The 26,397-nt window shown below is 44.9% G+C and overlaps 1 protein-coding gene across 3 annotated transcripts in view; it reads left to right on the forward strand.

Moving 5' to 3' along the window:
• The window catches only part of ZBTB49 (zinc finger and BTB domain containing 49), a 112,393-nt gene that overhangs the window by 77,054 nt on the left and 8,942 nt on the right, over positions 1-26,397 (forward strand). For all 3 annotated transcript variants that reach the window (XM_029591001.1, XM_029590991.1, XM_029591010.1), the window contains one exon: positions 24,812-24,894. In XM_029591001.1, the coding sequence (XP_029446861.1) occupies positions 24,812-24,894 (83 nt within the window). The remainder of the gene's footprint in view (positions 1-24,811; positions 24,895-26,397) is intronic.

The following is a 26,397-nucleotide window of genomic DNA, read 5'->3' on the forward strand; positions in this document are numbered from 1 at the left end:
AAACGTCTATATCATGGGTGGTTTCACACAGGCCATAAACTTTAGCCTGCTTAATATAGTAATACTTATGGCTGACTTACTTACCCCTGGTCCCTGCTTCAGGTGATGTCCCTCTGTTTTATCTCTGAAGCAGACGCTGGCTGGAGGTCTGGAGAATGTGGGCAGGGGAGAAGCTTGCTTCCAGGCTTGGTACTGGCAGAGCGGGCAGGCGGTCCCCGAAGGAGACTCGCTTCTGGCTCTGGTACTTGCTGGGCTATCCGGGCTTGCTCTCGTCCCTCACCATCTGACTCCATGTCACTCTCTGTTCCTGAGCAGGGTGTTTCCTCTCTGGTCTCCTGCCCCAGTCTCTTGGCGATACCTAGTCTTCCTCCTCGATAGCAGGGCTGCTGGTCTGCTTCAGGCTCCCCTTTCTTTGCTTTCAGGGGTCCCTTCTCTGGTTTCAGGGCTTTTCTCAGGATTTGCTCTCGCTTCTGGGTTTTGCTCCCCAGCTTTCAGGAGGTTCTTCGCTTTCTTCTCCTTATTTGCCACCCCCACTCCATCCTATACGTTCCAGCTGATAAATATGCATAAGCTCATGCATAATCACGTGGTGAGTGGAGGGTATTTGCCACATTGCAGGTTCTATTTTCCCCCTCCCCATTTCTTTGGGGAAGTACTGCCACGTCTGTATGCCAGTGTTTTTTTCCATCTCCAACTGCCCCCCTTTTCTTCCAAGCGTGGGAGGGCTTTCTGACCTCTGGATCTTGCCTTGGATGATCCCTGAATTCTGGCTTATGAGCTTAAGTTGTATTGTCCTAATGTCTGCTTTTTTTTTTTTTTTTTTTTTTTAATTTAAACATGCACTAACAAACATGCACATATTGATAAAGTTTCCTTCAATGTATCAGGGCAAAAGGTCTTCATTTTCCACTGAGCTGTGACAGTGCTTTTGGGATTTGTCAGTACACTGGCCTAAACCTTTCTTGGCTATTATGATTCATATTTGATGATTCAGTGGTAAAACATGAGATATCTCCCTACATAAACCTCTAGCATGACCATTTTAAATCTTTCAGCACTTTGTGAAAGTGATTTTCATCTCTTATATTCTTTCAGAACAGGATCCCTTTCTCCTTACTTAATTCAGTCGTCTGTGGACCCTTAGAATTTTCACATCTTCTTAAAGCCCTGCCCTCCTTAATTAGAGTATATGTAAATTGTGACCCATTTTCACATTGATAGCAGACTGAATTAGCCATGCTGTCTGGGAGAAGTCCACGACTTTCCTCAGAAACCATAGAGTTTTAACTCTGTGCGGCTGTGCGGTTGTTTTTTCGTGCAAATCAGCACTCCCTCATCAGTCTGGTTTTTTTTTTCCATGCGCCATCCACAAGCTGAGTCTCTCTTCAGTGAAATTTCTTCTGCTTCTTCTCATCGTATTTGAGATTGTGATGGCACCTAAACCGTCTGGCTTTAAATAATGCCAGTGTGATAAAGTTATGTCTATCACTGATGGACCTAACTATTGCTACTGATGCCTGGGGCTGGACCACGACCAGTCCTCTTGCCAGGACTGTGGTGATATATCCCCCCGGGCCCAAAGACAGCTCGCCGAGAAGATTGCGCACCTCAGAGCAGAGTCTGGCTCCTATGCCCCAATGCTGGACCGTTCGGCCCATTCTCCAGATCCAGATAAGGTCAGACCAACAAAATCTAAAAAGAGGCCATCTTCCCTGAGGCCCTAGGGTACACCTCACGCCGGCACAGCTGCCTGGGCGATGCCCATCGCTCCCCCAAACCACCCATCCCATCGGCGTCAGGGGATGTGGCCAAAAAAAGGAGCACCGCAGTGGCTCATGTCCACCAGCGCATCGCCTACCAAGGCAGGGGACCGGAGCAAGTCCAACCATGTGAAAAGAGCTGTATCCAGTGCAGATCACTCCAGTGCATTGGAGCAACCGGGGCACGAAGCCCAGCTTGCGGCACCGATGCAGCCACAGGACACAGTCCCTATGCGCCCAATGCACACGGCATACTCAAAGCGCCTGCTGCACTCTACAGCCAGCGCATTAAAAGCATTTGGTGCATCCAAAGCCTCCAGTGCCACCAATGACGCACTCCGCGCATTCGATGAGCTCAAGGCATTCCTCTCACTCTGTCATTCCAAGGACTCTGCGCTTTCTGGCAAATCCTCAAGACAGGAGCTCCACGAAATGGGGTTCACAGATGTTGCGAATCCTCCTAGTTCTTCCCCATCCAGGTGCCCATCTGGGGGATCTGACACTGTTTATTCAGACTCGTCTTCGGTCTCACGGCAGAAACGTCTATCATCCCAACTTCAAGAGCCCCTGATAAAAAGGTACGGGCTTTCTCCTATTCTGCCACAGTATACTCAGCTGGGGCAGGCAGGTACAGATGACATCTTATGCACTGCACTGTCTCTGCAGCCCAAAAATGATGGTAATCAGGGAGACAGAGCCATGCAGAAGGGAAACCTCGCCTCTCAAGCTATGCTACATATCTCTGAGGCCCTAGCCACCTTCTTCATTGATCTAGAAACTAAGATGTCCGGAATGATGCCTCCAGCTGCCTCTCCATCGGCTTCTCCTTCTGCCACTTCCCCGGCTAAGCCCCAGAGGTTCATTAACCAGGCTTCCCCAGCCTCACTACAGCCACAGAGCTCATACTCGCCTGTTTCTCCACCCTTCTTCCAGGTGTCCTCTATGGGCAATACCGTCAGACCCTCCAGAAGGGCTTCCAGAGCCCTTCTCACCACCCGAAGACCTCTCATGCTAAAAGTATAGACAGGCAAGGTTCCGGACCCTAGGTGAGAAGTCCTGGGAATCCTCAAAATCTTTGGGATTCCTCCTGATCCAACGGCCCTCCCCGCCGCACCCAGTTCTGGACACGGTACTTAACAAGATGTGGGAGTCCCCCCTTCTCTAGCCTGCCTCCTTCCTGCAAATGGACCTAAAGTTTCGTATTTGCAGTTCTCCAGTATATTTGATGGTTCAGCTACCACATACTTTCATAGTTGTGGAATCAGTTATGAAGAAAGCAAAGAAATCCCGATTACACTCCAATGTGCCTCTAGATAAGGACAACTGGTATCTGGATGAGTTCAGATGAAAGACTTTCCACACCGCGATATTGTCCTCAAAGATTCAGCGCCATCAGTTTTATGTTACGCAGTATCTCTACGAATGTTTGCAGGCCCTAAAGCCCGCTTGCCTCTTGGCTTCCACTTGGGGATCTTTACCCCAGCCATTCCTGGATATGGAGGAAGGCTTACGCCACCTGCTCAGGAAAATCTATGAGACCTCTGAAACATCTGCTCGCGTGTCAGCAGCAGCTATCACAGCACATCGCTTAGCATGGTTGAGGGCAAGTGCCATACGAGAGGTTCTGCACGAAATACTAGCTGACCTACCGTGCAAAGGGGATAACCTTTTGGAGGCAAGTTTGGGGAAACAGTCTACCACCTTAAAGAACAAAATGTCACTGTACTGTCCTTGATGTCACCCATGGATCAGCAAACTGCATCCAGAAGATTTTTTCCCTCGTTCTGTAGATCGCCATATCATAGGCGTCAGTACCGGCCATATGTTCCCTACCAATCAAAACTCTATACCCAGCTGAGACCTCACTCAGCCGCAACTCTCACGCCCCAGACCACATCAACAACGGCAGCCAAGGCAGAGCCCGGCTGCTCCACAGAAGCCGGCCCCTAATTTTAGAAGATCACCGAGCCACTTCCACTGCACTATGTAGGGGGCCATCTGACACAGTTTGACAATGCCTGGGAATTGATCACGAATGACCTTTGGGTTCTGGACATAATTCGGGATGGTTATCGCTTAAACTTCAAAAGCTCCCCTCCACTCCCTCACACATAGACACTCTTCGAGAAACGACTGCCCAAGCACCACTCCTGCAAGCGGAAGTGTCCGCTCTCTTGCGTCAACGGTCCATCCAAGTGATACTGCAGCAGGAAGAGGGGCAGGGATTTTATTCCCAATACTTCCTCATCCCAAAAAAGTCAGGAGGGCTCCGCCCAATCCTGGACTTACGAGCCCTCAACAAATTCATTCAAAGGGAGAAGTTCAAGATGAACTCTCTAAAGTCCATTCTTCCTCTTCTGCAACCCAACAACTGGATGTACTTGATCGACCTGAAGGACGCATATTCTCACATACCGATGCACCGATCTTCTTGGCGCTGCCTCTTTTATCGAGTCCAAGGGGGGCACTGCAAAGTACTTCCCTTTGGCCTCTCTTCAGCCTCAAGAGTTTTCACCAAATGCTTAGCGGTGGCAGTGACTCATCTTCAACGACTGGGCATCCAGCTCTTCCAGTATCTGGAAGACTGGCTGTTGGTAGCCTCAGATGCGGATTCCCTGACTGCGCGCACATTCAGCGCATGATCAATTGTCTGCAGGACCTGGGTTTTCTGATTAGTTACGAGAAATCATACCCTTCAGCCCACCCAACTATGCCAGCTTCATTGGTGCCCAGACTGACACAGTAGTGGGACGGGCTTACCTTCCACAGTTCAGAGCCCGCATCATCCTCTCCCTGGCGCAGAGCTTACACAATGTTCTTCACCCCTCTGCACGCCAAGTTCTAACGCTTCTGGGCCATATGGCAGCGGCCATTCACGTGGTACCTCACACCAGACTCCACATGCACCGCTTAAAATGGGGTCTCAAATGTCGGTGGTCTCAATTTCTGCAACCGCTAACAACCAGGGTGTCAGTAACAGCGGCCATGGTCAGGGATATCCAGTGGTGGCTGTCCCCAATGAATCTCTCCAGAGGGACACTCTTTCAATCGCCTCTACTGTTGCGCAGTAGGTGGACCCTTGGGCCGAGATGGAGTTGTCGCTACCTGCAGGGCAAGCCCTATGGGTCCCCACCGTCGACAGGCGGAGCTGGCTGACTGACGGAGGCTGGCTGGAGCTTCGCCAATAGCAGCCCTCATTCCCTGCAGGTTGAGCCCTCTGGTACCGGGGCTGGCTGGAGTTAGGTGGGCCTCTGTCTGAATTCTTCTTAGGGATGATATGGAGGTCAGCCAGGAGTCAGCAGCGGTAGAAGTTGGTAGTCTGATCTGGATGAGGTGGAGACCCGGGCGCCTGGGAGAACAAGAGGCAGACAGGGGGTGCCCGAGTAAGAACAGGCCGAAGCCTGAGAGGCCAAGTCCAGAATGAGTTCAAGAGAAGTGTCGTAGAACAGGCTGGAGTCAGGGCAGGTGGAGGCAGGGAAGAGTGGTAAGACAGGTGTAGGTCAGAACCAGGAGTTGGGCAAGACAAAGGTCAAACCAGGAATCGAGCAGAGTCGTCAGACGAAGCTATGGTTCCAAGAGATAATCAGTAGCGTGGTCAGGCAAAGCAGTGGTCAGGTCCAGGAGAATCAGTCCATAGGAATGAGCAGCATAGACACAGGAGCAGGAACGAATACCAGGATCAGGAACAGGAACTCAGACGAAACAGGAACCAGAAACATGAAGGGATCACCAGAGGAAGCAACTAAGCACATGTCCAGCGTGGAGACCTGTCACAAAGGCAAAGAAACTCTGGCTGGGCCTGGCCTTATATACCGGGACCCAGTGACATCATCATCCGGGGCCACGGGTTGGATTCCCACTGCGGCCCCTTTAAAAGAAGAAGAGATGCGCTGCATGCGCCTAGAGAGGGGCGCGGCACGGGACAGCAGTATCTCCCCGCGGACCACATGGGGAAGCCCACCACGGAGCAGAGGTGTCTGTCACGGAGTCAGGAGCACAAGGGGCAGCCTGGAGTCTGAGGCGGCGGCCCGTGGCTGCGAGAGAAGCGGAGCCAGGCGCTGGGACAGGCGAACGGGGGCAAGAGGCACATGCAACATCTACACCAACTCATACTCACTACGGATGCTTCAAGGAAGAGTTGAGGAGCCCACCTAGTCTATCTCAAGACACAAGGCCTGTGGTCCCCTGAGGAATCCCATTCTCAGATAAACTTGCTAGAACTCTGGGCGATCTGGAATGCTCTACAGACCTTCTCCCCCCCAGGTCGAAAGGAAACATCTCATGATATACACAGACAACTAAGTGGCCATGTTTTACATAAAAAAGAAGGAGGGTCAGGTTCCTGAATGCTCTGTCAGGAAGCAATAAGGATTCTCTGGTGGACAGAGGCTTCCAATGTATCCCTTCAGGCCACTTAACTCCCGGGATTAGACAACATCATAGCAGATCGCCTGAGCAGAGTCTTCCACCTGCACGAATGGTCCTTAAACTGGGACATAGCCCTCAACATTTTTCGGCAGTGGGGCTTCCTGATGATGGATCTCTTCGCTTCTGAGAGCAACTGGCAAGTTCCAAGCTTCTGCTCCATTTACCCCAGCAAGGAGAGGCACGCACCAGATGCCTTCCTCATCCATGAACAGAAGGCTTGCTGTACGCTTATTCGCCAATCCCCCTCATCTCCAGGACCATTCAGAAGAAATGCATCCAAGATGTAGGAGACTTAATACTCATAGCTCCAGCTTGGCCGAGACAACCATGGTACGCTTCTCATACGACTTTTCATAGCCCCACCCATCCCCCTGGGGGCCAGCCCAACACTTTTGACTCAAGAACACAGAACGCTACTCCACCCAGTGCACCTCTCCCTTCACCTCACGATGTGGAGATTGAGAGGACTGTATTAACACACCTCAGTCTTCCTTTGAGTGTAGAGGATATTCTCATTTCTTTCAGAAAGCCTTCCACCAAAGTCAGTTATACAGGAAAATGGCATTGCTACTCTGAATGGTGCAAGTCGAGGGAAATTGACCCATTCTCCTGCTCTCCTACAGCCCTGCTGCAGTACCTTCACACTCTGTATCAGACTGGCTGGCTACAGCATCTATCAGGGTCAATTTAAAATATGTTTAAATATTATTTCTAATTCTCTTTCTGAGTATCATTAATTTAAAACATATTGCAGTCACGTTTTTTTGTCTAAGTATACTAGAGGATCGTCTGCATGATATAGACTAATTTACAGTGTGATCTATGATTTAGGATGCACATCAGTGCCATTGCAGCTTTTCATCACCCTCAGGACAGCCTGCCTATTTCCAGCCATCCGCTCGTTTCTCATTTCATGCGCGGCATGCAGCCGCCAAGCAGCCAATACCCTGGGACCTTAATCTCGTTTTGGAACAGCTCATGAAACCCCCTTTCGAGCTTTTGAACACCTGCCATGTAAAGTATCTCACCTGGAAGGTAGTGTTTCTGGTGGCGATAACGTCTGCCAGACAAGTTAGCTAACTTCAAGCCTTAGTTCACTACTCGCCCTACTTGGAGTTCTTCCATGACAAGGTTACCCTACGTCATCACCCCACCTTCCTGCCTAAGGTGGTGTCAGCGTTCCATCTCAATCAAACAATCACCTTGCCAACCTTTGTACCAAAGCCCCACCACAACGACAGGGAGCGCCTTCTTCATACACTGGACTGAGAGAGAGCTTTAGCGTACTACAGAGAACTCAAATGCCTTCCAGACCTTCACAGCTCTTCCTCTCCTTTAATCCCAATGCTCCTGGTTAGCCAGTCTCCAAGAGAACTATAGCTGGCTGGCTGGCTGTTGCAGTGTATGCATTTCTGTTACACAAAGAGATCGACAACGCTAACGGGCAAAGTACATGAGCATCAGGTTAAAGCTATGGCAACCTCTGTAGCCCATCTTAAAAAAGTGCCATTATTAGACATTTGCAAGGCAGCCATGTGGTCTTCTCTGTACACTTTCACTTTTCACTACTGACTGGACCAGGTGTCCTCCTATGCAGGTGTCCTCCGATGCAACAGTGGGTTCCGCAGTCTTGTTCACCTCCTTCGGGAAATAAGACTGTCTACCTTCAGTAATGGGTTGTGTCCCTGGACTTCCAAGGCAGGACCCTAACATCACGCAACCTGGGAGCTTGGAACACCCAGACAGCATGGCTAATTCAGCCTGCTATTGATGGGGAAGAAGCAAGTTTGCTTACCGTAAACGGTGTTTCCATAGATAGCAGGATGAATTAGCCATGCGACCCCACCCATCTCCCTTGACAGTCTTACAAATTAACCTCTTGGAGATTGACAGACTGATGAGGGGCACTGATTTGCGCTGGAAGACGACCGCGCAGCCGCACAGAGTTAAAACTCTGTGGTTTCTGAGGTAAGCTCCGCCTAGAGTTCGCCATGGATGTCTCCAAACAGCATGGCTAGTTCATCCTGCTATCTACAGAAATACTGTTTACGGTAAGCAAACTTGCTTTTATATACTGTAGGCCAAATGTGTCATGTTTTTCCTATTTTGCATGTGTAAGTTAAGGGCTTAGGACATCTTGCCCCTAAGATTCCACTAAACATATCTAATGAGCTCTTTTCATTAGTGTCCCAATAGGAGGATGGTTTTCAAAAGCCATTTACCCAGGTAAATACTGATTTACATGGTAGAAAGGCTGTCTGAAAATTGTCCACCCTTCGCCCAGCTAAAAGTACATGCAGGGTTAATAACACATTAGGAGGAGGCATTCTTGTGAGGAAAATACTGCATGCAGATGGCATTTTCAAATCTACTCACAACAAAAGTGATAACTCTAGAGAGGGAAATAGTATTTTTAACTATTTACCATGCACACATTAACTCAGACTAGAGACAATATCATCAAAAGATGCTCAAAATAGGGTTTAATCCGCTGTCTCTCGCCCTCAATGGGCCGCAGGAAGTAGTCAGCCTATGAGCAAAGAGTTTTTTTTAATCATTTATTGTCTCCCGTCTAATATAACATAATTTTATCCTTTTTTTAAATTTTTTTTTAATTATCAACTGTTCAAGTTTAATTAAATTTAAATTCGAAGCATCTATAGAAAAAATCTGAAACCGGCTTATTACCCAAAACTTTTTGAAAAATACTTAGCCAATAGAAGGTCATTCAAATATTCAACCCGACATGGGCCATATTTCGACTCAAAAAGAGTCTTTTTCAAGGGGAATAGTTGTCTCGGCTCTCTTTATTGCGTTTACCGCCATGTTGAGTATCGGAGAAATGTGACTTTGGCATTTTGGTACTCTAATACCTTTTGACCGGCAATAAAGAGAGCCGAGACAACTATTCCCCTTGAAAAAGACTCTTTTTGAGTCGAAACATGGCCCATGTCGGGTTGAATATTTGAATGACCTTCTATTGGCTAAGTATTTTTCAAAAATTTTTGGGTAATAAGCCGGTTTCAGATTTTTTCTATAGATGCTTCGTATTTAAATTTAATTAAACTTGAACAGTTGATAATTAAAAAAAAGTTAAAAAAAAGGATAAAATTATGTTATATTAGACGGGAGACAATAAATGATTAAAAAAAACTCTTTGCTCATAGGCTGACTACTGCCTGCGGCCCATTGAGGGTGAGAGACAGCGGATTAAACCCTATTTTGAGCATCTTTTGATGATATTGTCTCTAGTCTGAGTTAATGTGTGCATGGTAAATAGTTAAAAATACTATTTCCCTCTCTAGAGTTATCACTTTTGTTGTGAGTAATTATTTGAGAGGAGTTTGCTTCTGTTTTGTGATTGATTTTCAAATCTATGCACATTATTTTCTCTGCAAAAAGCAACCACAGAAAAGGTGTAAATGTATACGGATGCGTTGGCCTATGAGAATTTTCAAAGTAAAAGTACTGTATGTGCCTATTTTTATTTTGAAAATTGGCGCAAAGAATGCAAGTACAAAGAACCCTTGCTTTGCAGCAATGCAGGCAGTTTGAAAATTGCCCTTTTAAAACAGTAGTTCTCCTACTCCAGGTAAAATTCTCATTTGCTTGCAAATAAGAAGGTAGTATTTGTTATAATGCAGATAAAAATCTGCCATTAGAATAATACCATATTGGAGAGGGGGAAATAGTTTGTTAAAACTAGGAGCCAAGAAAATGACCCTGCTCTCTCTTTTTAACTTGTTCCAGAGTACGAATTGGAAACCATTTCGCAGGCACCCAATTGGTGGTCTGGGACATTACAAGAAGGATGTGGGGGAACATAGCCCCACCAGTCATTTTCTCAGTTTCTAGTTAATTTAACAAGTTCTTTCTTATTCTCTGAAATGGAACCATTTTAGGGAAGAATATTCTGGCTGTTTTCTATAAAAGTAGCACAGGCTGCCACCTTACATATAGCAGATTTGAATTTTGCTGTGAGGAAAAGTTATTCTAGGGCTGTGATTGAGCTATGGGGTAGCAGGGGCAACAGGAGAGGACCCATTTGGGCAAGTCTCGTCTCTTCTGGGGTTTTGGCTTCCCCACTACCCAGAGTTCCCTGGCTCTCGTCTTCCCTCTTGTATTTTTGGCAAAGCAGTATTCTAGCTTTAATAAAGCTGCATTGTTAAAAAAAAAAAAAAAAAAAGTATAAAAAATGGAAGAAAGGGAAGATTTACTGTAGTTTGTAGCAGCTGCTGGCTTGGGGGGGGATTATGCATTAGCAGTGCTGTCTTCAGTGGCTGACTTTCATACGATCCCCTTGTCCTGACCAAAGCAGCTCTAGCTATGAGGAGCATGTTAGAATGGGGACAGTGCTGTGGGGTGTGGGAATCACAGCTGCTCCCCCACATTCCACCTGTGCTGGCAGTGGGGAGTCTGAGCTTGGGATAGCCAACCTTCAAAATCCTGGATCTCTTGTATGTGGGGGGGAAACCTCAGAGCAGAGGTAGCAAGTGGACACAGCCACAGCTGACCATTTTTCAGCAGGAATGGCCATTATTTTGAGTTTTTCCTGCAATGCAGCTTCTGGCTCCTCTCACCTGGATCTTCCTCTGGCCAGGTTCCTAGACTTACTGGTGCTATCCCCAGAGCAGAGATTAGGGCCTTGGATACTCATCAGGGCCTTCAGTCTTACACCCAAGGAAACCTTTTCTCAAGATTTTGTGCTGGTAATGCATCAGGATTTCTGCACTATATAGAAGCCTGGTGGGTGTGGGTTCTCACAGGATCTTTGACCTGGGTTGTTCCCCAGCCTCCCTCCACATATGGGCTTGGTGTCCAAGTGCCTAGGCTATCTAGAGACTGTTTGCATCTGTCAGAGGGTCCTATCTTCCCAATTTTCCCTGTAGGGTCAATGGAGAAGGAGGTAGAAGCAAAGGCAGAAGCCATTAGCCTCCAGGGCTCTTTAGAGGAGGGAGAGGACTCTGTCATCAGACCTTTGGAAGGAGGAGCTAATTTCACTCATCTCCCAGGTGGTTTCTTCACTACAAATGTCTGATTCAAAGGTCAAGAAGACTCCCAAAAGGGATCCTATTTTTGAAGGGGTCAGGAAGCCACTTAAGGCCTTTCTCTTCTATAAAGCAGCTAAACACATGGTATTAATCAACATAACACAGTAAATGTCAGCAGAAAAAGACAAAGTGGTTCATCCAATCTGCCCAGCAAGCTGCTTTTTTTTTTTTTTTTTTTTAATTCTTAGGGCAAGTGATGCTCTGTGCAGGTTACCCCAGTCAACACAGGCTAACCTTTACTTCATCTTCATCATTTAGCCACTAGGAATCCTCTGTGTTTATCCCATGCCCCTTTGAATTCCATTATCTTCCTTGTCCTGACTACCTCTACTGGGAGAGCGTTTCATGCATCTATCAACCTTTCCATGAAGAAATACTTCTTGATATTTGTCCTGACTTGACCCCCTTGAGTTTTCTTTCCATCGAAAAAGGTTTGCTCCCTGTATGTACTCGGATCAGTCTAGACAGTGGGTTGAGCCTCCTGTCCAGCAGATGGAGACAGAGAAAAACTGAAAGGGTATCCTATATCAGGACAGAGCCCATCCTGCATCCCTTCAGTATTTCTCTGTTTCCAGCAGATTCAGACAGTTGAACCTGCGGATCCCTAGATTTCTCTCCTTTTCTTCTCTTTGGGGATTTCTCTTCTCTTCTCCCCTCTGGGTTGATACAGGTTCAAACAAGTATTGTTTATTCAAAATTAAAAAAAATTCATAGTGAGACTAAGTTGTCTCCTAGCTCTTAATGGGTCCCAGGGGGCATTTGTCCCCTTGAGTATTCAGCCTGGAACCCACTTTTCCTGGTGACCTCCAGCCTGGCTGCATGGGCTGATACTGGTGGTCCAGTCACTCCCCCTTTTTTGCCTAGTCTGTACCCGCTGAGGTTCCTGCCTCGGGTACCATACAAGGAGGTGTTTTTTTTTCCTCTGCTTGGCTAAAATAGAAAAAAAAAACAAAACTTACAGGCAATCGGCAGCATTTTCATTACAATTACTGGGGAAGGAGCGAAGCAGGGTTTGTTCCCTTCGGCTCGTGGTCAGCCAGGCACTGCCGTTTTCTCTGCTGCTCGAGCGGGGTTCCCCCCCCCCACCACCAGAGAAATGCCGTGTTCCTCGGCCTGCCTTGCCTGTGGGGAGCCTGCTTCACGGCTCTCCCACGATGGGCTTTGCTCATCATGCCTTCCCGGAGGGGAGGGTCCCTCCAGGGCAGTGCCTAAATCTCCGGCTCGGGGCCGGGCCGTGAGACGCGCTCCTAAGCCGGCTCCTGCAAGAAAAACCGCGGGAATGGCGGCCATCTTGTCTCTGGAGCTCCCTTCTCACACAAGCCCTGCTGGGCTGGCAGAGCCGATTTTTAACCCTTCGCTGCCCGATCTCCAATTTCTGACCCCTTCCCCGCGAGTCTTCCCCTCCCCCCTTGCCTGGCAGGGGTTCAACATCGTTTTTCTCCTGAATTTGTTCTATTACTACATAAGTCCTTTCTGGCTAGTTTAGAGGAAGACAATGATCCCTTCCCGGGTCGTCCCCCCCTCGCTAAGGTCCCTCGGGTGGTCACAGGCCAGGGTCCTAGGGCCCCAGACTTACAGGCCACTGCTAGGGTCAGGACCGTACCAGGCGTACCAGATTCCCCAGACCCCCCCTCAGCCGTCTCCTGCACTGGATGTGGATCCTGACTCAGATTTGGCCCTTCCGAACCCGCCAGTCGATGGGGATGATCCCTGGCTTCTGCGACTGTTCCAACGAGAGGAGCTTGAACCGCTCATTCCTTTTGTCCTGGATGAACTGGGAATTGAAGTTCCTCCAGAAGAGCCCCCCACTCCTTCAACTTCATGCACCGTGGAGCCGGTCCTGGCAGGACTGAGAGCTCCACCGCATGCTTATGCAGCTCCTGCTACAGGAGCTGCATAAGCTCAAATTCCACCCCATACTTATGCAGCTCCTGCTATAGGAGTGGTAGTCTCCCGAGTCAGGTCTCAGGATGGGCAGGGTGATGGACAAGCTTTACCCTCTGCTGGACCAATGCCTGGAGATGCTTAAAGTGCCTAAGGTTGATGCTTCTGTGTCCGCGGTCACCAAACGCACCACCATCTCAGTAGTGGGGGCCACGGCATTAAAGGATTTGTAGGATAGGAAGCTGGAGCTCCATCTCAAGAGGATCTTTGAAGTTCTGGCTCTTGGAGTTCGGGCGACAGTCTGTAACAGCGGGCAAGTCTCAGGTGGGTTCAACAATTACTCAGCACCCAGGACCTCCCGGCCGCAGAGGCGGAACAGGCAGAACATCTGGAAGGGCGCGATAGAGTATGGGGCTGATGCCCTTTACGATCTCCTCCGGATACAAGCCAGAGCTATGGTTTCTGCGGTATCTGCCAGACGTCTTCTCTGGCTGAGGAACTGGGCTGCAGACTCCTCTTCTAAGGCATAGTTGGGCACTCTCCCCTTCAAGGGAAGTTGCTTTTTGGTGAGGACCTGGAACAGCTTATTAAATCTTTAGGCGACAACAAGGTTCATAAGCTGCCTGAGGACTGCCCCAAACAGTCCAGGTCATTTTTTCTGTCGAGCTCTCGCTTCAGGGAACAGTGCAGGTACACCAAGCCGCGAGGAGCCTCTCAGCGAAACAGCTCCACTAGACCTCAAGCATGGCCCCAGTCCTTTCGAGGCCGACGGCCCTTCCGAGACTGTACCCACCAAGGTTCCGCCGCCAAGCCCTTGCAATGAGATGCGGCCGGCCTATTCCTCCGTTCCAGACTTAGGTGGTCGGCTGTCCCTAATTCTCGAGGAATGGGTCAACATTACTTCGTATCAGTGAGTCTTTGAGTTGTTCGAAAGAGGTTACGCTTTAGAATTTGCTCAAGATCTCCTGGACCTCTACTTAATCTCTCCCTGCGGAACGCGGAAGCGGCCGGCGGTCTGCCAGACGCTCAACAGACTTCTAGCACTCAGAGCCATTGTCCCAGCCCCCTTCAGGAACAGGGATCCGACCAGTATTCCATCTACATCTTCCGGCCAATCCTGGGAGAAGATGGGAGTGGAACAACAATGGGCTACATTGAAAGGAGCTATAACAAAGGCAAGGCTAATGGCTGAGAAAATAAAGGCAAAAAGATCAAAGTTCAGAGGAACACAAAAGGGGCACACAGGAAAGAATATCTGGTGAAGCTGAAAGAGAAAAGAAGACAAATCATAAGAACATAAGAAAATGCCATACTGGGTCAGACCAAGGGTCCATCAAGCCCAGCATCCTGTTTCCAACAGTGGCCAATCCAGGCCATAAGAACCTGGCAATTACCCAAAAACTAAGTCTATTCCATGTTACCATTGCTAATAGCAGTGGCTATTCTCTAAGTGAACTTAATAGCAGGTAATGGACTTCTCCTCCAAGAACTTATCCAATCCTTTTTTAAACACAGCTATACTAACTGCACTAACCCCATCCTCTGGCAACAAATTCCAGAGTTTAATTGTGCGTTGAGTAAAAAAGAACTTTCTCCGATTAGTTTTAAATGTGCCCCATGCTAACTTCATGGAGTGCCCCCTAGTCTTTCTACTATCCGAAAGAGTAAATAACCGATTCACATCTACCCGTTCTAGACCTCTCATGATTTTAAACACCTCTATCATATCCCCCCTCAGTCGTCTGTTCTCCAAGTTGAAAAGTCCTAACCTCTTTAGTCTTTCCTCGTAGGGGAGCTGTTCCATTCCCCTTATCATTTTGGTACCTTCAACCCATCTAACACCCCCCAATGTACACACCCAACTGCTGAGTCCCCACTGTCCCCAATAATCCCTATTCTGTACCCCACAATATCCAAGTCTCCATTCTCCCACTCAATCTCAGACCCTGCTCTTCCAGACTCTCGCCCCGACCCTGCTCTCCCCAATTCCTGAGTCCCTGCTCTCCTTCTAGTCATTGATTCCTATCCTTTCCCTGCTGTCTCCACAGTCCCCATTTTTCCATTGCTCTTCCCTGTTCCTGAGTCCTATTCTTCTCCTGTCACAAAGTCCCTTTTGCTTTCAGATTCCTACCCAGTCCCAATTCTTCTCCTGCTTTCCCCGAATCCCTGAATCTTATCCATCTTTGTTGTTTCCCCAACCCCATGCTATTTTTCCCGTTTTCTCCCCTAATCCTTGAGTCCCTGGTCTCCCAGTACCCACCCACTCCCCAAGTCCCCCAGTTCTTGCTCGCCTACCAAGTCCCTGCTCTTTCCTGGAAGTCCCAGTTTTCTCTTGCTCTTGTCCCCTCCCAAACCATTTTCTCAGTCCCTTCTCTATTCCCTTCCCTAAGTTCTTCTCTCAGTCTTGCAGCCAGCACCTATAAGCAGGTACAGCTGCAGTTCCTCGTATCTTCCTGCCGCCCCTGTGGTAGAAACAGATTATGAACCATGGGGGGGTTTCTTGTACTACAGAGTCCCGTAAGGTTCAAACATCAGCCGCCTGAACTGCACAGTGCAAGCCGATGATGTTTGAACCACGCAGGACTCCCCAGCCACAAGAGCCCCGTGGTTCAGACACCTTCTATTTCCATTGCAGGGGCTGCAGGAAGGAAGAGGCCCTGAGGTTCTAGGAGGAACTGCAGCTGCTAGCCAAGCTGAGGACATTTGGGGGGGGGACTCCTTTGAGAACAGTGTACGGTGAATCAGAAGAGAAAACTGATATTTTGTTTTTGCAGCTGAGAGAGAGAGAGAGAATGAACCTAGCCATAATGCTATCACCCTAGATAGATATTTATATCTCTATGGGAGGCCCACCTAGTAACTCGAGGTGAGGTTTAGGTATTAGTGTAGGGGTTAGGGGCCACTTTGACATTTAAAGTGAGACGTACGAACAGAGCAGTGCTCTCTTGTGAAGATTTGATGGCCTTTGGAGTGAGGAAACTCACCCAAAGATGAGATTTGTGCAATGTTCTCTCAACCTAGCATAAAAAGCACATGGATGGAAACTGGCAAGGACATGCATGTGAGATGCATACACAGAACTCCATTTCTCAACACACGTCAACTTGCTTCCTCTTTGACACAGACACCAGCACACGCATCCGCACAAACAGTCCTATATGTCACCACACAAACAGATTCACACGATAGTATCTGTCACCAATACAAACAAGTTTTTATAAACATTATGTGATTAATAAACAAATATAACACAAAGAGAGACACCCACCCAAGCTTACCTCTTGCACAAAGAACCAACCACAATTATTGCTTCTCTCTCACTCACACACAGAAACAGAGCCTTCTCATACCTCGCTCACAGACACACACACACACACAATGGATGGCCAAATCAGGATGGCCAAAGCTCAAGTAGGAAAAAAAAAGGATCACTAAAGAGGTACAGAGAGGTGACAAAACACTTTTCAAATATATCAGAAAAACGAGGAAGGCCAGTGGTGATATTATAAAGACTGAAAGGAGACAAGGGTCTTTGTGTAGAGAAAGAGAAAAACAATAAGGAAACACTTCACTTTGATGTTCACTAAAGAAGACCTTGGGGAAGGACAGTGGATGGTTGGTAAGTGCACAGATGGGAGTGGAGTAGATACAACTCCGTTTATGGAAGAGAATACTTGAATGGAACTAGTGAAACTGGAAATGGATAAGGCCACAGGACTGGATGAGCTATATCCCATGGTACGGAAGAAGCTCAGAGAGGTGCTGGTGGGTTCGCTGAAAGACTTATTCTGTTTCTAAGGATCTATTGGAGTAATGCCGTAGGACTGGAGAAGGGTGATTGTGGTCCCCATTCATAAAAATGGTGGCAGAGAGGAGCTTGGAAACTACAGGCTGGTTGGCCTTAACTTTGTGGTGGGAAAACTAATGGAGACACTTTTGAAGGAAAGGTGAACTATCTGCAATGCAGTGGGCTGCATGAGCCAAGACAATATGGTTTTACCAGAGGTAGATCATGTTTGACAAATCTGATTGACATTTTTTTGATTTGATGACTAGAAAATTAGATCAAGGAAGATCACATTGTAATTTATTTGGATTTCCGGAAAGCTTCTGATACTGTTCTGCATAGGTGGCTCATGAACAAATTGAAAAGCCTTGGAATGGGTCCCATGGAGGTAGAATAGATCAGAAATTGGTCAAGAGACAGACAACAGCAAGTAGTCGTAAATGGAACCTACTTTGAGGAGGGAACAGTGATAAATGAATCACTTCAGAGACTGGTTCTGGACCGGTTGTGTTCAATATCTTTGTGAGTGATATTGCAGAAGGGTTAGAAGGAAAAATGTGTCTTTTTGTGGATAATACTAAGATCTGCAACAGAATGGACACACCTGAAGGAATAGAGAGAATGAAAAGCGATCTAAGAAAACTTGAGGAGTGGTCAAATGTTTGGCAGTTGGGATTAAGAACATAAGAAATTGCCATACTGGGTCAGACTATAAGGGTTCATCAAGCCCAGCATCCCATCTCCAACAGTGGCCAATCCAGGCTACAAGAAATTGGCAAGTAAGCAAACACTAAGTGTATCCCATGCTACTGATGCCAGTAACAGCAGTGGCTATTCTCTAAGTCAACTTGATTAACAGCAGTTAATGGACTTCTCCAAGAACTTCTCCAAATCTTTTTTAAACCCAGCTTCACTAACCACATCCTCTGGTAACAAATTCCAGAGCTTAATTGTATTGACTGAATAAGCATTTTCTCTGATTAGTTTTAAATGTGCTACTTGCTAAAATTCAATGCCAAGAAGTGCAGAATCATGCATTTGACGTGCAGAATTCAAAAGGTGTACATGATGTGCATGGATTGGAAGAAAGACCTTGGGGTGAGTGTCTAATGATCTGAAGAAATCTGAAAAGGTGGTGGCTAAGTGCAGAAGGCTGCATTGAGAGAGGCATAGCCAGCAGGAAAAACGACATAATGCCTCTGTACATGTTGGTGGGGAGGCCTCATTTGGAGTACTGTGTTCAGTTCTGGAGACTATCTCAAAAAGGATAAAGAAAGGCAATCAAAATGGTGAGGGGCCTGTACCAAAGGAGTGATGAGATGAGACTGAAGGATCTAAATATGTATACACACTGGAGGAGAGGAGCAACAGAAGTAATATGATACAGACTTTTAAATACCTGAAAGGTATTAATATGACACAGGAATAGTTACCTGGATCACCCCTGGAGCCCTTTTTAAATATTGGGGTTACATTGGCCACCCTCTAGTCGTCAGGTACAATGGATGATTTTAATGATAGGTTACAAATTTTAACTAATAGATCAGAAATTTCATTTTGAGTTCCTTTAGTACCCTAGGATGCATACCATCCGGTCCAATGATTTGCTACTCTTTAGTTTGTTTTATAAACTTTAAAACCCTGTACAGCTAGCTGCAACAGTAAGAGCAAAGCAATGCTTGTCTCTATTTAGCACAATCTAGGAAGCAATGGCTCTCTCAAACCACTTTCAACTCTGTCTCCAGTTTATTGCAATGTTTTTTTCTGAACTTTTTGTGTAAAAAAAAAAAATGTTTCTGGAAAAAAACAAATTATATGGTGGAAATTTTCAAGATTCGCATAATAGTCTTCCTCATTTTTACCACATGTATTGAAGAGTTTTGTGTTCAGTGTTTTACATTTTTCCTACTTTGTAAACTGCCAAAAGCTAAGATATACGTAGGTATTTAGAGTGCAGAATACATCGCTTGCAGTAATTACAACTTTTCTGTCATCTCTGTCCTTCCTTAACAAGTTATAGTCTGGGATGGCCATATCCCATTCATGAGACTAGGTGAACCATGTCTCTGTACATAAGAACATAAGAAATTGCCATGCTGGGTCAGACCAAGGGTCCAAGCCCAGCATCCTATTTCTCCGTAACAACAACGTCCAATTCCATCTCTACATTAGGGCCTGCATATCTGGGATTTTATTGCTCAGTTTATGAGCATTTGTGGTCATAGCTTTCCAGCTGCTTTTCCTACTTAACCTTTTCTGTTTTTTTATAACTTTTATTTTCTCTTCCCTCTTCCTGTATTGCTTGGGGGTGACATTCCAGTTTCACTGGTCATCTTCTGCCACCCCTACTCCCTAGTTTATTTATTTATTTATACGGTTTATATACCATTGTACAGAAACAGGTTTAAATTCCTGATGATGTATGATCTGAATTTACAAATGCATCCTGCAGATACCAGCCCTTTGTTCTATAAATTACAAACATAGTATTTCAATACACAATAGCCAGGATTCTAAAAACACTAGCTAGATTAAATAGATAGAGATTTCAAAACAGGTGACAACAGAGGAAATACAGCAGAAAATAGAATGATATCAGTCTAACATGGCTAACAAAAATTAACTTCTCTGGTCACAAGCTTAGGTGTCTCTGGAGAGGTACCTGAGCAATTATTTTATTTTTATATATATTACTTCTTAATGAATCCCTGCAGTGCCTTGTGAGTCCTCAGACCCAGAGGCTACCAGTTTTTTCTTAAACGTAAAAACCAGTTATTTCAATACACACTAACCAAGATTCTAAAAACACTAGCTAGATTAAATAGAGATGTCAAAACATACAACAAATATCTCATGTATTGTATATTCATTGTCCATATCCTGAAAATGAGGCCTGTTCTTGGCTCTCAAGAATTGGAGTTGACCATGCCTGATATATTTGTTTAAATCTGAGATTCCTAATTCTCTGTCTCGATGGCTGCAAACTAGTCAAGTTTTCAGTATCTCCACAATGAATATGCATGAGCTATATTTACTTACAGTGGAAGCAGTGCATTCAGATGTATCTCATGTATATTCATTGTGGAAATCCTGAAACCCAGACTGGTTTGCAACCCTTGAGGACCAGATTTGGGAATCCCTGGTTTAAATGACATATTGATTTCATGTAATGAATTTTGTCCACAATTACTATGTCACTGAATTATTCAGAGGAAGGATTTCTAGTTTGATCTTTTAGACTGCAGACAGTAGTTTTATAAAGGATTGAACACAGTTTGAAAAAAAGCTTGCTGCTTGTGTGTATCTGTAATTAATCCCACTTTTGCCCTAGTAAATAAATTTAACAGGTTTTAATATTAAGAGCATAAGAAATTGCCAAGCTGGGTCAGGCCAAGAGTCCATCAAGCCCAGCATCCTGTTTTCAACAGAGGCCAAACCAGGTCACAAGAACCTGGCAATTACCTAAACATCAAGAAGATCCCATGCTACTGATGCAATTAATAGCAATGGCTATTCCCTAAGTAAACTTGATTAATAGCAGTTAATGGACTTCTCCAAGAACTTATCCAAACCGTTTTTGAAGCCAGCTACACTAACTGCACTAACCGCATCCTCTGGCATCAAATTCCAGAGTTTAATTGTGCGTTGAGTGAAAAAGAATTTTCTCCGATTAGTCTTAAATGTGCTACTTGCTAACTTCATGGAATGCCCCCTAGTCCTTCTATTATCCGAAAGTGTAAATAACCGATTCACATCTACTTGTTCAAGACCTCTCATGATCTTAAAGACCTCTATCATATCCCCCTCAGCTGTCTTTTCTCCAAGCTGAACAGCCCTAACCTCTTAGCCTTTCCTCATAGGGGAGCTGTTCCATCCCCTTTATCATTTTGGTTGCCCTTCTGTGTACCTTCTCCATCGCAACTATATCTTTTTTGAGATGCGGCAACCAGAATTGTAGACAGTGTTCAAGGTGCGGTCTCACCATGGAGCGATACAGAGGCATTATGTCATTTTTCCATTTTATTAACCATTCCCTTCCAAATAATTCTTCACATTCTGTTTGCTTTTTTGACTGCTGCAGCACACTGAGCCGACAATTTTAAAGTATTATCCACTATGATGCCTAGATCTTTTTCCTGGGTGGTAGTTCCTAATATGGAACCTAACATCGTGTAACTACAGCAAGGGTTATTTTTCCCTATGTGCAACACCTTGCACTTGTCCACATTAAATTTCATCTGCCATTTGGATGCCCCATCTTCCAGTCTTGCAAAGTCCTCCTGTAATGTATCACAATCCGCTTGTGATTTAACTACTCTGAATAATTTTGTATTGTCCACAAATTTGATAACTTCACTCGTATTCCTTTCCAGATCTCTGGAAAGTACTGATCCCTGAGGCACTCCACTGTTTACCCTTTTCCACTGAGAAAATTGACCATTTAATCCTACTCTCTGTTTCCTGTCTTTTAACCAGTTTGTAATCCAGGAAAGGACATCACCTCCTATCCCATGACTTTTTAGCTTTCTCAGAAGCCTCTCATGAGGGACTTTGTCAAATGCCTTCTGAAAATCCAAATACACTACATCTACCGGTTCACCTTTATCCACATGTTTATTAACCCCTTCAAGAAAATGAAGCAGATTTGTTAGGCAAGACTTTCCCTTGGGTAAATCCATGTTGACTGTGTTCCATTAAACCATATTTTTCTATATACTCTACGATTTTGATCTTTAGAATAGTTTCCACTATTTTTCCCGGTACTGAAGTCAGGCCCACTGGTCTATTTATTTTTATTTATTTTATTTTCGAGGCTTTTTTATACCGAAGTATAGCGGGATGCCTTCACTCCGGTTTACAGGATAAACAACTTATACATAGTGGTGACCAATTGGTAACTTATACAAATACGAATATAACATCTTATATAACTTAAATAACTTGGTAAACAGATTGGTGACAAAACAGTCACTGGGGCACTCTAGCAGGGAGCTGAGATAGGGTGGGGGGGGGGGGCTAGGGGGAATCAGCTGAGGCGGGCTGGATAGAGGGCTGTGTATCAAAAATTGAAGAACAAGAGACAAGGAGGAGAGGGCGGGAGGGGGGGTGAAGGAGGATGGGATGCCATAGGGGTGGTAGGGAGAGGGCTGGTCTATAGTTACCAGGATCACCCCTAGAGCCCTTTTTAAATATTGGGGTTACATTGGCCACCCTCTAGTCTTCAGGTACAATGGATGATTTTAATGATAGGTTACAAATTTTAACTAATAGATCAGAAATTTCATTTTTTAGTTCCTTTAGTACCCTAGGATGCATACCATCCGGTCCAATGATTTGCTACTCTTTAGTTTGTTTTATAAACTTTAAAACCCTGTACAGCTAGCTGCAACAGTAAGAGCAAAGCAATGCCTGTCTCTATTTAGCACAATCTAGGAAGCAATGGCTCTCTCAAACCACTTTCAACTCCATCTCCAGTTTATTGCAATTTTTTTTTTTGAACTTTTTGTGTAAAAAAAAAAAAAAAAATCTGTTTCTGGAAAAAACAAATTATATGGTGGAAATTTTCAAGATTCACATAAGTCTTTCTCATTCTTACCACAGTATTGAAGAGTTTTGTGTTCAGTGTTTTACATTTTTCCTACTTTGTAAACTGCCAAAAGCTAAGATATATGTAGGTATTTAGAGTGCAGAATACATCACTTGCAGTAATTACAAATAATTATTTGTAAATGCCTTAGTTTTATACAAACAATAATTACAAATCATTCTGTGTAATTATTGTTTAGATAAAACTAGAATATTTATACTTTAAATTTTCATAAATATGCCAAACATTTCAGTTTTATGTGCCAACATAATACATTTTATGTTCTTAAATAGTAAATTTTAGGTAGATGAAAGAATAAGTATTGCATATATTTTAACTTTTCTAAATTTCTTGGGTAAAAGAGGAGTTCTCTTGGTTTCAGAATTTCTGGAAATTTTTCCATTTCTGTGCAGTCCCCTTCCCTGCCAACTGCTGCTACTTTCTGTACCCCTTCCACCACCCACCGGTCTCAGTTTAAAGTTGGTAAATGGAGCCTCTGAACCAAGCTCTACAGGGGGCTTTGGAGATAGTGGTAAGCCAAATGAGTCAAAACGAAAGGTTTAATAGTATGACAGGTTGAATATATGAGAGCAGAGGTTTTAATTGCTAGTACAGAAGAAGGAAGGATGACAGAGGAGTGGAAAGGGATTTGAATCAGAGAGGAAGTGTGAGGCTGGAGGAAATGAGAGGAGGAAGGTAAGAGATGAAAGGGTTAAAAACTTCAGGGAAGAAAGAAGGGATAACACCAGAAAGGAGGGGGGAGACTATGAGGGTGAGTTAGATGAGAGTGGGGTAAATGAAGAGAAATGGAGGAAAGAAAACCAAGAAGAAGAATGGAAATATAAAAGATAAAAACAGATAAGCACCCCCTTGGCCCATTCAGCCTTCACATTTGCCCTTGTCTGCTGTCTGCCACATTTTCCATATCTCCTTCCTGCATCTCCCACCAATAAGGTAATTTTTTTTCTATGCCATGCATACATAAATTCTGCCACTGTTTTGGCTCTTATTATTTCCATTGGAAGTCCATTAGGCACTGTATCTTTTACTTATGCCTACATTAGGCAATGTATCTTTTACTGGTTAACCCCATATATACCTATCCAAGTTATATCGACCTGTTCATTGTAAGACATTTACTTGTAAATGTGATTGTTCTGTTATAATGTAAACCGAGTTGATCAGTAATTCTGTTATTGGAAAGTCGGTATATAAAAATGCTAAATAAATAAATAAGTGTCCACCACCCTCTCAGAAAAATAAGTTTAACATTTTTTTTTTTTTTAAAGTAAAGCGAGAAATGAAAATGGCTGTAGGAAACAAAATGATTCAGAGGCATGTAGCACAATTTGGAAAACTTAAAAACATAATTAAAAATCAAAAATATTTTCATGAATTATTGACTTTTCTTGAATATCGGTATACTGATATATGCAAATATATATATATATATATATAGAGAGAGAGAGAGAGAGAGAGATGGATAGATTTGTGTGTGTGTATGTAGATGTATATAGAAAGAGATATGGAGATAGATATATATATATATATATAGATATATATATATATATATATAGATATATGCCACAACTCACCTATAGATATGTGTATGGCACAGAATCTATATCAAACTGGTGCAGGAAACTAGGGGCCTCGTGTATGGCAGTCTTTCGTTTTCTGAATTTAGGGAAGTATAGAATTTCAATTTAAAATTAAAGCCATCTTGCTGAATTATGTCAAAGCTAACAGTCCCTCACATTTACCTCCATAGCAGAATTGTTTGTTTAAATCAATTGTGAAAAAGTATTTTTTCTATGTGCAGGCTTTAAACCTTGTCATAGAACAGTGCATTTTACGGTATGTGGGTAGACCTTACAACATCAAGCTTACCAACACTATAATTGCCAATGGACCAAAAGTTATATTGTTGGTATCTTAAGTCTTCCTGTTCAGCAGTATTTTTTGTCTGTATTTTTTTTTCTCCCACAGCAACTTGTGTACTTAATTATGCATTTGACTTGAAAATGCAACACAAAGGTTAATAGCAGTATATTAGTGTTATACATCTCCAATAGAAAACAACTTTTACTTTAAACACTGGTCTCCTTATTGGGGTATTACTATAGTTTAAAACTATACAAACTGCCTGGCCAAATCTGGAGTCAGCTAAGTTGAAATACTTCCTAAAGGAATGATTTTTGTAACTTTTAAATTCCTTACTTGGAATAGGATATATTGCCACATTTTGATACACAGTTGGGAAGAAGACAATTGTTTAGCAAAACTCAAATTAAATTCTCATTTTTTGTTGCAGATTTGCAGCCTCTAGAGATGTCCAACGTCATATTGTTATTCACACTGGAGAAAAGCCTCATTTATGTGATATCTGTGGCCGAGGTAAGAGAAATCAGTAGCCAACAAAATTGTCCTTGGATAAACAGATAATGTTCTACTTGACAGTGTGTCAGGAAACCAGTGTTGGTATGCACCTGAGCCATCTCTCACAGTGGTCCTAAGAGCCACATACTTAGTAAGAAAGGACCGTATCCTGTCAGATAAACAAATTGTTTCCTTAAATCCTTGACTAAGATGCGGCATACAAAATCCTCCTTCATTAGAGCAACTTGGGATGGATCTGTTTGATTACATCCTTTTCAATTGTATCACAATCTTCTGCACTAGACAGTGCTGGGGAGGAGCTGGCTGTCGTGGTACATGTGGGCACCAACGACATAGGAAAATGTGGGAGAGAGGTTCTGGAAGCCAATTTTAGGCTGTTAGGTATCAGAGCCATGTTTTTTTTTGTATATTTGTATATATCTATTTTATGCTCTGGTTTGCTCTGAGGACGTTCAGAGAACACCTGCACAGCAAAGTGGTCCTGGTTCAGACCGACAGTCAGGAGGCAATATGGTATCTGAACAAGCAGGGAGGAACAGGATTGTACATTCTCTGTCAGGAAGCAGTGCAGATCTGGACGTAGGCCCTCGATGATGGCATCTTCCTTCAGGCTGTGTATCTGCCCGGGACGGACAATGTCCTAGCAGACTCCTTGAGTCAGGCCTTCTGACTCCATGAGTGGTCCCTGAAGTGGTAGCGAACTGCATCTTTCACTTGTGGGAGACCCCAGTCATGAACCTGTTTGCTTCCCCAGAAAACAAGAAAGTGGATCGATTCTGCTCACTGGGCCAGGTGAGCAGGGATCAATATCGGATGCCTTTATTTTACTGGGGCACCGGTCTGCTGTACGCTTACCCTTCCCTTCTGCTAATCTCTAAAACACTCCAAAAGCTCCATCAGGACCGGAGTACCATGATCCTGGTCACACCTATCTAGCCTCGCCGGGTGTGGTTCCTGCTTCTACGGGAGCTGGCCTCACACCCTCCAATCCAGTTGGGAACTGCTCCAGACCTGATCTCTCAGGACCAGGGCAGACTCCGCCACCCCAGCCTCCAAGCCCTGTCCCTCACGGCTTGGATGTTGACCAGGTGACTGTACAGGCTCTGGGCCTTTCGGAAGGCATATTTAGAGTCATCTTGGAGTCCAGAGTACCCTCCACAAGAAAATCTTATTATCTCAAGTGGAAGTGGTTTTCAGCTTTGTGTGTTGGGAACTGTCTGGAACCCTTCTCTTGTTTCCCACCGAAGCTTTTGGACTTCCTTTTGCAGCTCTCCGAGTCTGGTCTGCGGACCACTTCGGTGAGCGTTCACCTTAGTGCCATCGGAGCATACCATCAGGGGAGAAATGGTGCCTCCATTTCCACCCATCTGCTTGTGAGGCAGTTCATGCGAGGCTTGTTGCAATTTAAGCCTCCCACTCAGCCTCCACTGGTCTCTTGGGACCTCAAAGTAGTCCTGTACCAGCTCATAAAGGCTCCTTTTGAGTCCTTGCAATCTGAAG

This window comes from Rhinatrema bivittatum, chromosome 1 (genome assembly GCF_901001135.1).
Source record: "Rhinatrema bivittatum chromosome 1, aRhiBiv1.1, whole genome shotgun sequence".
Taxonomy (NCBI): Eukaryota; Metazoa; Chordata; class Amphibia; order Gymnophiona; family Rhinatrematidae; genus Rhinatrema; species Rhinatrema bivittatum.